This window comes from Bradysia coprophila, unplaced genomic scaffold, assembly GCF_014529535.1.
Source record: "Bradysia coprophila strain Holo2 unplaced genomic scaffold, BU_Bcop_v1 contig_24, whole genome shotgun sequence".
In the NCBI taxonomy this organism is placed as follows: domain Eukaryota; kingdom Metazoa; phylum Arthropoda; class Insecta; order Diptera; family Sciaridae; genus Bradysia; species Bradysia coprophila.
In genome coordinates this window covers 675,253-690,590 of record NW_023503501.1, presented here as the reverse complement: position 1 = coordinate 690,590, position 15,338 = coordinate 675,253, and the positions used below count along the sequence as shown (strand labels likewise).

The window sequence follows — 15,338 nt, the reverse complement described above, 5'->3', positions numbered from 1 at the left end:
ACTATTCAGAAAAACACTGCTCTGCCGGTAAAGTTCATTGACACCAACAAATCTCTTATTTTACCTACCGCAAGTATTTATTTATCGATCCGAATCTGTTGGCAATGTTGGCGAAAATGTACCAAAATGTAGTCAAATAGGAAAACATGCATCCCATATTTGTTGTATATCCAATGTGTGTTGCAATAATAAAAAATACCGTCGAATCGTCACTGGCCCTCGATATTATCAAAGTTAGGAAAAATATCGGAATTTGCAAAAGGAGAGTTATAAATGCATACGACCATGACATGGTTCTGTATTTCGAATCTATAGACATGCCGATGTTGAACATCTACGAAAATATTTTGTTGATGATTTATTCTGAAGAAATTGGCATACACTTCACTTAAAGTAGAAAACATTTTATCAATGTTATCGACAATACACACACGACTATTCAACAAAAGAACTGATATCGCTGTGGTGTAAACTCACTTCTTCATCAAACTTGATCAATGAGAATAGAATTTTGCGTGTGATTGTCGCATTTCTTAAAGCCAGGATTGTTATGAAGCAGTTCGCAATGGTAATAGAATAAGCAATGATTTGCCCGATGAAAACTATTACCACCAAGCCGGAATAACCACTTTTAGTTGCGTAGTCAAAATTAAAAACTGAGTTATAGCTTTCCCATGTCTTTACGCGTGGAATTACTATAATAAGGTTTATGACAATGTGAACCACACAAATTAGAACATCAATTGATGTACGTGCGTTTATGCTTGTTGTGGCGACCGGGTCTGGTAGCGTGTAAAGATTACAGCCAAAAATTTTCGATATGTAGAATATGGGTAAAAACGACTTAATTAACTCGGGTTTCGTGTGAGACATTATCGGTGTACCAACTTTGTTGAACTAATTCAGTTGATTGATTTTGACGAAGAAATAAAAAAAAATAATTGTACTAAGTGCCTAGCTATCAATCATTTAGTTATAATCATTTGTGAAACATCTATTCACACCCTTGAGGTTCAAAGTGCAAATAGGGTGTTCTTTTAAGTGCGAATAGTGGTCTCAAATGTTCATCTTAAGAGGAAATTGTCCTTTAAACTAAATGAAAGGCGATTATTCCATTGATGCTAATTTCAACCAAACTTGACTCTTTTGTTCCAGCAATTTGATCAACTGGTCCGGTCATACAAACTCAATTCTTATTCACCTTTATACGAATTTCATAGTCACACGCACACGCCATCTAATAGACATGTATAAGTAGTGTGATGGTATGAGTGGACCAGCTGCTATGAAAAACACAAACTCATGGAGACTGGAAGGTAAAGTTGTTTTTTTCTCTCGCTATTTCCCTTATCCGTTTTTTTATTGTTTCGCACGATTTCTTGCGTTTTTGTCGCTACCTCTAGTATCCTGAATACTAAATGATATTTCAGTGCGAATAACACAACCGCACGTGCACGACGTGCACTGCATGTGCAATCACTTATTTTAGTTTATTGACTTGTTTGATAACAGAAAGATTAATATACAATTAGTCGTAACACTTAGACAGTCAGAAACATATTTGAACGAAATGAAGGTAAAAATAGAAATCAATTTCTAACATAAAGTGGGACTCGTACGAATAATGTAATCGCCCAAAACCACTAACAGTGAAGGTGTGACGCAAGTCCTTTTATCCACTACTTACGAACTGATACAAAAGAAAAACAAAAATTTTACCGAAAAAATTCTAAAAAAATACAAAAAAATGCGCACTGCAAGTGGCAGATGATTCGACTTTTTTCCACGCAAACTTTTTTTGTAATTTTTTTCTAGAATTTTTTCGGTCAAATTTTTGCTTTTTGCGATCGAAGTTGTAAGCGTCACGCCCACCGATATCAGTTCTTTTGTAAGTGGATAAAAGGACTTGCGTCACACCTCCACTGTAAGTGGTTTTGGGCGAAATCAGAAGATTTTGTAAGAATTTGTAAGAAGATATTTTTTTGAGAGTTTGGTGTAACGCAATAAAATTAGCGACTTCTTTTCAAAAACACTGAAACACGTGTCGAATAGAATCCAAAACTCTATAACTTTTTCTTTGAATAGAACTTTATATCTGCTGTACTTTCCGATAAGTGTATCAGATAGCTCGCACCTAAAACGCTCATAGCTCCCAAATGGGCGATTTTTGGAGAAAAAACTGAGACAAGCACAATTGTCGACTAGAATCTAAAACTCTATAAATTTGTCTTTTAAACGAACTTTCTATCTGCCATATTTTCTGAGTTATAGGTCCCATAGCTCAATAGTTTAAAACGCTCATAGCTCCGAAATTATAAGCTTTTATAAAAATTCCTTCAAATCAGTTTCTTAGAATTACGTCCTTGACATACCCTGAAAATTTCAGCCAAATCCATCGAGTAATCTTTGTGAGTTTGTTTAGTTTGTTACGAAACTTTCGTTGTAACAAACTAACAAACTCTCAAAGGTTATACTAATTATTCAATTCATCAAACGTATGAAAATCCGTTTCTTCATACAAATATCAAAATTTTTAAGTTCAATATCTCGGCCAAATCTTAGTGTAAACGGACTTGCGTCACGGCCCTTCACTAACATAGGGCCACACGGATTTTTTTTTTGAGGGTGGTAACTGTGCAGAACTATTTTACAGGCAGCTGAATATTACGTTCCGCATATATGTACATTTTACATACTGAACACACTAAGTGCAGCTAAGATGTACATTGTACTGCTATGTTTACAATTATACTTGTCTCAAATTTATACAGTTTAGCAGTACATTTTTCGTGGTAGTTGAACAGTACTGTTGTCTATTGAACTATACTATGTACAATATAGATGAGTATGATGCTCAGCTGAATATTATTGCATTTTAGTTGTAAGTCTATACTGCTATGTTACACATTTGTATGTACAGCTGAGTAGAATATAATTTTTTTTTAAGGGTATATCATGCTTGTACTATCCATAAAAGTCTTATATCTTGAAACTAAACTGTAACACTGCACCTTTAAGTCTATTCATTTAAACTTATCACTTTTCTACCTCTCCTCATTAAAATTTCAGTAGTTTCAGAACTGATTTGAAAACCGAAACATTTTGAAAAAATGCGCCGATATTGAAAAATTTTCAACCAGCTTCAATCAATTCTCTTCTAAACTCACGGAAGTCACAGGGCAGAAATCAGCTGTAATTTTGACGTTAAATTTACAATCAAAACAACTGTTTATTTACTAAAGTTTCGTTTCCGTGCAAAATGAAGTGATAAAAATTCAATTTAATCATTAAATAAATTAATAAAGCTTTAATCGTTCGTTGAAAGCAAGAAAACAGTTGATGAACAATGACAACTGATAGCACCAGTGTGGATGCGCTACGTAAAAATCAATTGAATGATTTCCAACATGAAGCATTGGAAAATAGTGCCCTTTTATCAGGTTGAGCCCTTTATATAAGTGGTTTCTGGTGGGTTTTAAATCCGTTAATTGCAACTTTTTGTGCAGATGTATCTACAGTAAACTCAAGAGAGTTTATCGAGAAAACTGATGATATTTTGGCCTCTACGAGTAAGTTAACCATTAATTTGCTTGAGAAGGACTGTTGCAACGGTTAGTGACAGTGGTGAGTGAAATAATTTTACTCTTTCTCTAACACATAAACTTTATTCAAAAGAACCATTCACACGCAATGGCGTTAAATCCGTATTTCACATACTGAATCGAGAGGGTGAACATGTTTTTACAATAGGCCAATGCCCTGCGAGTCACAACGTTCAGAGTACTGTTATTTCTAATTCAGTGGGCTACGGTGTAATGTCCTTCACCACAAGTGGAATTTTTGTATGTTTTCCGAAAATATGTATACTCGATGTCGATGCATATAACTTGAATCTGGAATGCAATTTACCTGAATTTATTTGATTCCTCTGTTTAGAATAAAGTGTGCGATGTAGACGGTGCTGGTCTATTGAGTTTTACACAAATACAACATTTCCACGGTGGCTACACATTGCGGGATCCTTATAAGGATCTGGTTAAAATTCGTTCCGGATGGATCCCTTTTTGTACTTGCTGCCTCAACCAAATCTCATCTACTTCTATGACAATTACCGATTTAGATGGGACGCATAGTGGCAGTATAGTTTTCGAGAAACTGAATTCGGCACTAGGTGGCAACACTTTGAGCATAAATTTTATACCAAATCTCAACGCAAAGGCAAAGTACATGCTGCTTGCGGCAAGTATTAGACTTGTAAGTTCATTTTGTTGTTACGTAGTTGGTCCAGCTGTTTATTGTCTATTTACAATGTTACAGATAAGCGTCTATTTTAGTTAATCTGGGCGTATGCAGTAGAGTCGTTGTCTTATAGTTTTTTTTTAATGCAGCACCTAGCATTCTTCTGTTGACTGCGGTAACTGTGATAGTGTTGCCATGATTGTTTGTAGATTTTAAGTGTACGAAGAATAAAAAATAAACAATTTTGCCTGAAACAAATTTTCTTTATTTTCATATGTTGAAGGATGCTCCAACTCGTAACTTATATTGTGGTGACTTTACAATTTTTTACGCCTATTATTTGCGCCTATTATTTGTGATATTTTAATGAACTTTGTTTCAATACACTCGGTAAACCTTTGTATAAATCATTGCAAACCTTTGAATCTCTCTCGCAAATATTTGACGATATCATAGAATTGCTCTACACAATTGTTAAAAGTTTCCTGGTGCTTATTCTGCACATAGGAAACTTTTAGCAATTGTATTACCTTTTGTCTTAATGATTCAAGGTGTTCCATAAGCTTATGAATCCTCGTATAAAACTATGACTGGTAATTGCAACTCTAGTGTTTGAACAGTTTAAAGAGCATCGTCGTGTACTTAGTAACTCAAAATCAGCTTAACCATATTGTAATATCCCTAGTGAAAATGAAGTCCTCGATTTGCCGAAAAGAGAAAGTCACGCCTGCTGTTACTGTTACTACATGATAGCCGCCTCCGTTGCGCTAAGAGTTGGTTCAACAGATATTTATGTATCAAATCGATGCAAAATTATTCCGTTGTATTGATTATCATCGTCGACGTTGAATAAATACTTTTGGTTATCTGTAAGAAGACAGCCAATTATTGCATATTGATCTTACAGTCGCTATAACGTGTCACTTAAAAACCTCCATTGCGCTTTCAACGTTTAATGGAGCGACTGGACCGATCCAAAGTTCCATTGCATTTTGCGATGAATGCAATAACAACAGAACCTTCTTTTGTTCGGTTAGAGGATACTCATACCATGGTATGTCATAGACCGCAGCAGAAAAATTGTCGTTCTGTAAAGGATATGAAAATAAGTCTAAAAATGTGACTGCGTTTTCAAATCATCTGTTAGAGGAAATGCGGAGGAGCGCGGCAGAGTAAAATAAACCAGGCAGTAGCGGTTCCTTTTTGAAACGTCAAATTAAGGACCTACTACACTGTATGAAAATGAACTCAAATGAACACTGACATAAATCGAATAATTTTATTCGCAAAAGATAAGGCTACTAGATAAGTCAGGTCACTAGTCAAATCAAGCGCTCCGGCCTGGTCTACTTTACTCACGGACTATTTACGCTATTCGCATATATTTTATGTCGAAGTGTCTGGGGGTGACTTTACTCTGTTGTGTGAGGAGTCATTCGAATTCTCACTGTGACTAACCTCCGTTTTGATTGCAGTTCCCAATATGCAAAGAATGTACATTTGAGTTAAACCAAAGAGTAGTATTCCATAGCCCGAATACCAATTACTTCGGATGATGGCGTATGTGGTAAAGTTTAGACATATATACACCATGCCGAATTGCTTAAAAATCACATCGGCGTACACATCATTGACAAGCTGAATAAATCTGAAATTGAACATTAGTCATTGGCACCAAAAAAAGCTCTGCAGTGTCGTGGATGAACCTGTCTTTATCTTGACATTTCATCAGGAAATTTCGGAAAAAAGCTTTTTTGTATTGCTCCGAATAACCACTGCCTTTCCTAGAAATTCGAATATAATCCGAAATGTCCTGTTGCAATAGTTTTACCAAAGCACAATAGTTGTCAATCAATGATGCTAGGAATAGATCAAATGCAACAGAGCCAAAATACGCCCACACTCCCATTTTCATCATCATTAAAGCAGCTACGATAAAACCGCCTGTTGTCGTCTGATCGACAAATGGAAATTGCATGGGCATTATTGGCACCAATTCATTGTTGAAAATATAGCTGTAAATGGGATACCAAACAAAAACAAATAGCGCAAACGTTTGCACAAATATGCACAGTTTGACGCTGGTAAACGTTGCGTCGACATGCGTCTTTAATACTTGCGCACTGGGCCCTTCGGTGATGGTTTTGAACACTTTGTGGACAAAGTCATTCAGTGCCCTAGCATTGGCAGAAGTTCTCACAATTAAATTAAATTTCGCGAATGCCTTCACATTTCCAAAATAAATCAGTTAAGTCACGGTTGGAGCTTGATAAAAACAAAACTTACCGGAATAATGATACCGAAAAGACTGAATACTTCGATCAATTTTGTTGGTTCGGTTATGACCAACAAATGTGAGTAAATGGTGATACCTGTTCCAAAAATCAACATAAACTTAGTCCAACGTGTCCCGTTATTGTACTTCCAGTTAGCATCGACACCTAGTCCAACAACGGATCCATAAAATAAATTTACACTGTAAATCTTATTGAATATTTCGTAGTGGTTTGATTTTGGTTTAGGAAAGCTATCTGAAGATTCATTCCCAAGAGCCATATTATTTTCAGCAAATTTTCTACTTAAACTTTTATTGATCGTCAGTGCAATCCTGGTGTGTGTGAGCTGTTTTACAACTGACTACTAATCGAAAATAGTTAGTTAGCAATGCCATACTTCGGCGTCTATAGTTATTATATGTAATACGGAATTTATTATTGAAAATTAAGTTTCCCTATTTCAAACAGTAATCAATAATTTAAATTTTTCCTTTTTACATGAATTTATTAAAGTTTTTTTTTATGAATTTTGAATTGTAAAAAGACTTTTTTTTCTGTACAGGAAGGATTTGTTAGATCCAATGTTGATTCCACATGATTATGATGCCGATATTGCATGTTGTATGAGGGAATCCCTCATTGAGGGATATATGTGCGAGAGATAATCGAATTGTGATATTCACTTTTAGTGATGATTATCGTCGCCGTGATCATGGTCGTGACAATGTTGTGACGATGTTTTTTATTTGTAAAATCCTCATAAGTGATATGTTACCGCGTATCTAATAAAACTAGGTCCCACCTGTTGGGTGGGTCAGATCCCTTGACTGTCTGAACCTGAACTTCTTAATAGATGTTGTATTGGTAATGATTTATTTGTTGATTAAGAAGAACTAACGGTCTAAATCTCTCATTAATAATTTAATTCTGTTTTGTTTTACTGAAAATCTTTGTAAAGTCTTGAGACGTTATAAAACGATACTAATTTTTGATTCACAACTTCATTTTCTGTTACTGGCCTGGGTTTATGCTCATATTAGACCGTTATTGTCTATAAAATGATGAATGCCTTCAATAAAAATTAAACTCGTGTGAATTGCGGCCCTCGCTTCGCTCTGGCCGCAAACTTCACACTCGTTACTTTTTTGTGGTTTAACAAGACAAAATAAAATAACAAGAAAGACTTATTGAAATAGATCAAAAAATTCGTTTAGCAACAGCAGCTACATCGTTAGACCAATATAATGTATCTTGAAAACTAACCTCAGGAATTCTGTGCTTTATCAAACGTTTTTCTTTAAATCGGTTCTGCACACTGTAACTGGGGTTAACAAAGAGCAGAAAAGGCTTCTTCTGAGAACTACTATCAGATGGTTGAACCGATAAGACCCATTTGATCTGAGGATTTCAATACTTCGTCGAATAAAAAAGAGTTTTTGAAAATCGGTTGAGATTTACTCAAGTTATCGTGTTAACAAAGGGCACAGAATTTTAACATTTAACGTTTTTTCATCACATTTCAATACATTTTTAATCATAGTAAACGTGTTATGTACGGTGTATTTGTTTTTGTAAACCCATGACTTACAGTCAAGGGAATAACGATCCTCCAACAGCCTTGCTTGGTGACATCTGGATGGATAGCTTGCCAAAACTAATCTAACGGCTTCATAACTGCGAAAATATTTTGAACGAATTTTCGAGGTATATTGAACTTTGAATGGTGACAAACCACCTTAAGTCAATGAAAGATATAATACTAAATGCTATTTTCTCTACCTAACCAATGATTATTTACTTACCAACGGGTTTGCACCTTACTGGCTTATGATCGGTACGAAACGGTACGTTGGACACCATACATATCGAAAAATCCAGGAGAGGGATTAGGGCATCAGTTCTTTTTTCTCAATACTACCTGATAGAATACGGTTCACCTTTTTTCGAAAGATGTATTTTACCTCAATAGGGATAAAAGATGAAAAGTAGAGTTTTCGTGTTTAGGAGCTCGTTCAGAAACTCTTCGTTAAGTTTCACTGGTGAGGATTTTGACACTTCTTTCATATAAAATATGTCAAAATCTTCACTTTGGGTAACGAATTTTTAGTTCCTGAACGAGTTCGAGGAGGCGTAGTCGATACACAGTGTATAGAAGAAAGAGAATGATGCTGTATACTCCTCTCCAACGTACGGAAAAAATCTGTTTCAATTGAGCGTTGCATTGATAGCAGCCGTCACACCGCAGTGGAACCGAACCGAATTAGCCAAACACAAAAAAGTGGACATTAGTAAGGTGAGTTGTCTAATTTATATTTCTTATGAAAAAAAAAACAAGAAAACCTAAGAGCAAACAAGAAAAATTATTGACGAGAAAACAAAACACTGTAAATTAATTTAACATTTTTAATATTTCCCATGTATTATGTTAATTATCAACCAAGATCCTTCTATACATAGTAGATTATAGTAGTATTCATGTAAACAGCGTACAACCAACGCACTGACAGTGCTTTGGTACAACACAATTACGAATTATCCAATTTATGTTGTAGCCGTTTACATGGGCACATCTATATTGAACTTTAACATGATAAGTAACGACCGGTCGTTGAAACATTAGTACATTACGTCTGTGGATCCACATTTTTATTTATTCATAAAAACCTCGGCTTCGCCTCGAATCAATAGAATTCACTAGAAAATTCGACTTTGTAACCTTTTGTTCCTTGTTACTTATTATGGAACATTCTTTAGAAAAATAGAAAGAAGTACTGGCTACACTACCACTACTACCATTTTTTCTGTAATGTTTAATGACGTGATAAGAGACAGCTTTTTTTTAAACAAGTTGCACCTTCTTTACAAAGTACATAATGTCATTACATGATGGCATCCGCGGAGGAGGTGTTTTAGAAGCCGTTTTATCGATGCAATACTATTTCGTTGTATTTATGATCATTGTCGACGTTGAATAAATACTTTTGGTTATCTGAAAGTATACCGCATATTGCAATATTGATCTTAAAGTCATGATATGTGTGACGCAAAAACCTCCATCGCACTTTCAACGTTTAATGGTGCAACTGGACCAATCCAAAGTTCCTTTGCATTTTGTGATGAATGCAATAGCGACAGCACTTTCCTTTGTTCAGTTATAGAATATTCATACCATGGTATGTTATAGATTGCAGCAGAAAAATTGTCGTTCTGTAACGGAAATAATAATAATAACCTGACTGTCCACGGTGGTTTTGAACGAATTTTAAATAAACGTGTAAGTTTCCAGCCCGGTTTTTTTCATAAGCGAGTTGGGGGAGGGAAGTGCTGTTCAAGTAAACAAGTTTTAGAAAAATCCCCAGAGCTGTTTCTGAGAACCAGCAACAGCGTCTGCGTCAGCCAGGGCTTGTGAAACAGTGAGGCCTGAAGATTTACATTGGAATTGGTAGAGGGACAAATTCTGAGATTTACAGTGTAAAAATTATTGCTCTCGATAATTTCTTCATGGAGCAATAACAGCTGAAAGTCAAAATTTCACTATTTACGAAACAACCGAGGAAACCTGTAAATAGTGATCCGAGACTAGTTTTGCAAACCCTTTCGAATAGCAAACAAATTGTTTTTAAATCGAAGTTTTCTGTTACCTTTTCAGAAATTGCACTTTTAGATTACCATCGGCGAACTTGGGCCGCTTAAATACCTTACTGGTCACACATATATTTATAGATTTAACTTCGCTTTTCGACGCAAGTTTAATGGGATAAAATATAAAGAGGGAAATTTCAATATGAAGTTAGTTTTAAGTAGTTTAAATGACTTTTATGAGCAACTATAGCTATTCCCAACATAATTCGTATTAACCAATAGCCTCTGAGAGTAGATGCCGAAGAGTCAATTCGAACAATTAAAATTGTCACACTGACTAACCTCCGTTTTGATTGCAGTTCCCAATATGCAAAGAATGTACAATTCAGTTAGACCAAAGAGTAGTATTCCATAGCCCGAATACCAATTACTTCGGATGATGGCGTATATGGTAAAGTTTAGGCATACATACACCATGCCGAATTGCTTAAAAATCACATCGGCGTACGCATCATTGACAAGCTGAATAAATCTGAAATTGAACATTAGTCATTGACACCAAAAAAAAGCTCTGCAGTGTCGTGGATGAACCTGTCTTTATCTTGACATTTCATCAGGAAATTTCGGAAAAAAGCTTTTTTGTATTGCTCCGAATAACCACTGCCTTTCCTAGAAATTCGAATATAATCCGAAAGGTCCTGTTGCAATAGTTTTACCAAAGCGCAATAGTTGTCAATCAATGATGCTAAGAATAGATCAAATCCAACAGAGCCAAAATACGCCCACACACCCATTTTCAGCATCATTAAAGCGGCTACGATAAAACCGCCTGTTGTCGTCTGATCGACAAATGGAAATTGCATTGGCATTATTGGCACCAACTCATTGTTGAAAATATAGCTGTAAATGGGATACCAAACAAAAACGAAAAGTGCAAACGTTTGCACGAATATGCACAGCTTTACGATGGTAAATGTTGCTTCGACATGTGTTTGTAATACAAACGCACTTGGTCCTTCAGTGATTGTTTTGAATACATTGCGCAGAAAGGCACTGAATGCCATGGCATTGGAATAGGTCCTAACAAATAAATTAAATTTCGCGAACGCCTTCGCATTTTGAAAAAAAAATTAGTTTAGTCACGGATATAGAGGTAGGCACGACAGAGTAAAGTTAACCAGGCAGGAGCGCTGATTTGACTAGGGATCTGAATAATCTAGTAGCCCTATATTTTTTGCGAACAAAATTTTTCAATTTATGTCAGTGTTCATTTGAGTTCATTTTCAGCCAGTTTATTAGGTCCCTTATTTGACGTTTCGAAAGTGAACCGCTCCTGCCTAGTTTATTTTACTCTGCCGTGAGGTAGGCGGAAACAAACGAGGCTGTCAAGCGTTCGATCCCACCAATTACATTAAAAAAATTCGATCAGTTTTAAAACAGAAAAAGAACTAACAATAAGCGGCGGTTTTAAACCTTTCGTTCAAATGAAATTATTTTTAAAGTGGATGGCAGTTCTTAACGTGAATGGCATTTCAAACGGCCTTGATATATAGGTTTGTTTTAAATAATTGTAAACCCGAACTTTGATAACACTAACGACCACGATTTCATCCACAGAGGTGAACATAACCTAAACGTCAACCAATTTCTTTGTAAATGTTTCGTTAAAATTTTCGTCAACCTGAAAGTTGAGGTTAAGTTGCCATCTGTGGATGAAATTTGACATTTCTAAGTGACCTTGGAACAAACCTATATGTGTAGATCTGCCAAAATTCACTGGTTAAACTTAACGAAGAATTACTGTATGAGCTTCAGGATTGCAAGTATTGATTCACACAAACATCGGCGTATTTTCGGACGTTTCGTCGAATCTAATGTCACAATGCCAAAAGCCTCGTCTGTTTTCTTCCTTAAGATAAAATCAAAACTTACCGGAATAATGATACCGAAAAGACTGAATACTTCGATCAATTTCGTTGGTTCGGTTATGACCAACAAATGTGAGTAAATTGTGATACCTGTTCCAAAAATCAACATAAACTTGGTCCAACGTGTCCCGTTATTGTACTTCCAGCTACTTTCAATACTTAGTCCGACAACGGTTCCGTAAAACAAATTAATGCTGTAAATCTTATTGAATACTTCGTAGTGGTTTGATTTTGGTTTAGGAACGCTGTTTGATGCGTTCTCAATATCATGTCGATTTATCGTATCTGAAGATTTATTCCCAAAAGCCATTTTTATCAAAATGAAACTTTCTACACTTTACATACAATGAGGTCTGTTCTACGACTGCAGTATACGATAAGTTATTGTGCTTTGTATGGCATTATTAAAAGGCAACCTTCCCTTTATCAATTTCGTTTATAATATATAATGCCATTTAAACTTATAACATTTGTACACTTATACATTGGCGAGTACAGCAATCAATAATAATTTGAATGTTTAAACATGAATTATATCAATTATGCATTGAATTAATTGTAATAATCATCGATTTAAACCGATAGCCTGCAAAAATGATGTTGAAATCCCTTAGGAACGATTTTTAAAGAAGGGGTTTTTTCTCCTGAAATGTATATCAAAAAATGTTGTTGATTACACAAAAAACGAAGTGATAAGCCAGAAAGACATTCCAATTAAAAAAGAAAGAATTAGCGCTCAGCGGACTAAATTTTCTTATTATAATTATTTAAATTTGCGTCTTATATGTCGCATTACATTTTGTAAAGTGAAAAATCCTGAAAACTTCCTGACTCACTTAGTCCAACACTTCACGTTTTTTGGGATGTAAAATTATTTTTTAGGACTAGCATGTGAATAGTGGAATGAATGTTTACGAGGGGAAAACAGCCCAGGAAGAAATTTACATTAATTTGATTCGCATTTTCAGAGCCCGTCAATTAGCACCTCATTATTATACCAGCAATTATGTAGGACCTACTTAGTGTTCAGCCAAATTAAACAGCCTCAATGAAGCATGTTGCGCTAAAAAAAAATCAAATTTTACGACAGAACCACTTTGTCGCATATTTCTGTCTCTGACACTGTTACCCGATTCATAAAGGCTGTTTAGCCCAAATTGACGGGAATACATTTGGGATCTAATTGTTCCACGGCTCTATGCATAGATGTTCCAATTGGAAAACCAATTTCATAGAGAACCCTAGTAGACAATTTTGAACAGCAGTCTCACTCTTCCAATATTTTGTCTCTCAGTCTTTCATCCATTAGAATTCATATACAAGACAAGGATGCAACTCACGGGCACTTTTAAGCTTTTCGAGTTCTTACACACTTTTTTTCTGTTTATTCCAAAAAGTGCAGAAATTCGTATTAGTTACTAAATTATAAAACCAAATTGATGCCGGAAGTGATTGCACTGAAGTTTCGACGACATAAGAAACGGTGACTTTCTGAAGAAACACCCAGTTCCTGAGGAAATGACGAGCAGTCAACGTTTCTTCAGGAACTCACTTTTTCTTGAGGAAGTCGTCGATTCTTCTCGCCAATAGTTTAAGATTAGGTGGAAGCACCGACATTTGGTGGGTATTGAAATTCAGTTTTTTTTAAGTTGCCAATAACATTATACAATGTCAAAAATGGGAAAATGGGAATGGCCGTAAAACAAATTCCCAGAAAATGTGTAAAAGATGGGAATGGCCGTACACCCGATGAACTTACGTTAGAAATTTGTTTCTGTTTTCAACGCTATTCAATCCACAAATACAATCCAATACAATCCATATGAAATCACATTGAAACATAGCTCGATTGCTCGATTGCACATACAGCACATACTGCACGCGAGACAGCAGTATCAGTATGAATGTGTGTAACATGTACACGTACATGGTATATACGAAGTTTTTTGTGGATTGAGAAACTGTGGTATGTAAGTAAAGGGAATAATAAATTTGATTACTGTAGAACATATTCACAGAAAATGTGCAAAAAATGTGAGGAAAAAATTCCCAGAAAATGTGCAAAAAATGGGAAAATGGTAATGGCCGTAAAGCCCAGAAAATGTGCAAAAATGGGAGGAAAAATTTTATCAGATAAAGTGTAAAAAATGGGAAAAGCAGTAGAACAAATTCACAGAAAATGTGCAAAAAATGGAAAAATGGGAATGGTCGTAAAACAAATTCCCAGAAAATGTGCAAAAAATGGGAAAATGTGAATGGTTTTAAAACACATTCCCAGAAAATGTGTAAAAAATGGAACAAAATGGAACAAATAGAACAAATTCCCAGAAAATGTGCAACAAATGGGAATTTGTTTTATGGCCATTCCTCTTTTTCCCATTTTTTGCACATTTTCTGGGAGTTTGTTCTACGGCCATTCACATTTTTTACACATTTTTGGCAATGTGTAATGTTATTGGCAACTTAAAAAAACTGAATTTTAAAACCCACCAAATGTCGGTGCTTCCACCTAGCTATTATTACACATACATAAGGATCTAAATCTATTGGACCTTTACGGACAAATAACAGTGTAACTATTAAGAAAACAATGGTACGAGCTCAGCGAACAAAAAAAAGACTAAATAGTAGCCTAAATTTGTAACTAAACTTGTTCAACGTTTTGTAAATGGAATATTCCTCCTACAAAATGTGAAGAAATGACCAATCCCTGTAGAAACAATAGCTTCCTATCTGTTCGTCATTTCTTCAAGGAACTCGACGTTTCTTCAGAAAGTCATGGTTTTTTTTTCTTGTTGTAAGTGTGTATTTCACACACTTTCGTGTGTGCACAGAAAGTGTGTAAAGTACACTCTTTTAAAAAGTTTTTACACACAATGTGTAAAATACACGCTTAAGAAAGCCCGTGATGCAACTGTCAACTATTATATGGATAATTCCATCCTTGTACGCTATTCAGGTTTTAGGTGGATTCTACCTGTGTTTCTATTGAAGAAAATTATAAAATAAAAAGTTTCTAAGTCATGTTTGTCTGGTGTATAAGCAGAATGTGATGTAAGAAAATCGGATTGTTCGTTTTTGGAGTCGCCTCGTTTTATGAGGCCTTGTCATGTGCTATATGTACGCAAATCAATTGTATCGTGATGTAGCAAAGTAGCATATTATTAGCGGTTGGCAATACAATAAATAATAAAAAAATGTTTGAACTGCAGTGACTAAAAACTTTATTAAGTAAACTCTATTGCTGAACAAGAATTAGTTGGTAATCGGTAGTAGTACCACTTCTTTTGTATTCAAACTATTCCGGTCTGAC

General features: G+C 35.3%; 2 protein-coding genes across 2 annotated transcripts; one reads left to right on the top strand and one right to left on the bottom strand.

Annotated features, from left to right (window-relative positions):
- Positions 1-3,194: 3,194 nt before the first annotated feature.
- Positions 3,195-4,486, top strand: LOC119077625. Its single transcript, XM_037184842.1, has 5 exons — positions 3,195-3,440; positions 3,507-3,611; positions 3,676-3,842; positions 3,937-4,254; positions 4,318-4,486. The coding sequence occupies exons 1-5, from the start codon at positions 3,347-3,349 to the stop codon at positions 4,336-4,338; spliced, it is 705 nt and encodes a 234-aa protein (XP_037040737.1). The 5' UTR covers positions 3,195-3,346; the 3' UTR covers positions 4,339-4,486.
- A 551-nt stretch (positions 4,487-5,037) lies between these two features.
- On the bottom strand, positions 5,038-12,372 carry LOC119077623 (odorant receptor 67d-like). The gene is made up of 5 exons (XM_037184837.1): positions 12,030-12,372; positions 10,689-11,206; positions 10,440-10,629; positions 5,172-5,327; positions 5,038-5,106 (listed from the first exon to the last, which is right to left on the bottom strand). Exons 1-5 carry the CDS (start codon positions 12,333-12,335, stop codon positions 5,053-5,055), a joined length of 1,224 nt encoding a protein of 407 aa, XP_037040732.1. The 5' UTR covers positions 12,336-12,372; the 3' UTR covers positions 5,038-5,052.
- Between the last annotated feature and the right edge of the window lie 2,966 nt (positions 12,373-15,338).

What these genes read in the sequence shown, in the direction of transcription:
- LOC119077623 (XM_037184837.1), bottom strand. Translation starts at nt 12,335, where the DNA reads ATGGCTTTTGGGAATAAATCTTCAGATACGATAAATCGACATGATATT. An exon ending in AAATGTCAAGATAAAGACAG is followed by an intron (nt 10,630 to 10,688) that starts GTTCATCCACGA and finishes GTTCAATTTCAG; the next exon opens with ATTTATTCAGCTTGTCAATG. An exon ending in GAACTGCAATCAAAACGGAG is followed by an intron (nt 5,328 to 10,439) that starts GTTAGTCAGTGT and finishes TATCCTTTACAG; the next exon opens with AACGACAATTTTTCTGCTGC.
- LOC119077625 (XM_037184842.1), top strand. Translation starts at nt 3,347, where the DNA reads ATGACAACTGATAGCACCAGTGTGGATGCGCTACGTAAAAATCAATTG. An exon ending in AAATAGTGCCCTTTTATCAG is followed by an intron (nt 3,441 to 3,506) that starts GTTGAGCCCTTT and finishes CTTTTTGTGCAG; the next exon opens with ATGTATCTACAGTAAACTCA. An exon ending in TGAGAAGGACTGTTGCAACG is followed by an intron (nt 3,612 to 3,675) that starts GTTAGTGACAGT and finishes TTTATTCAAAAG; the next exon opens with AACCATTCACACGCAATGGC.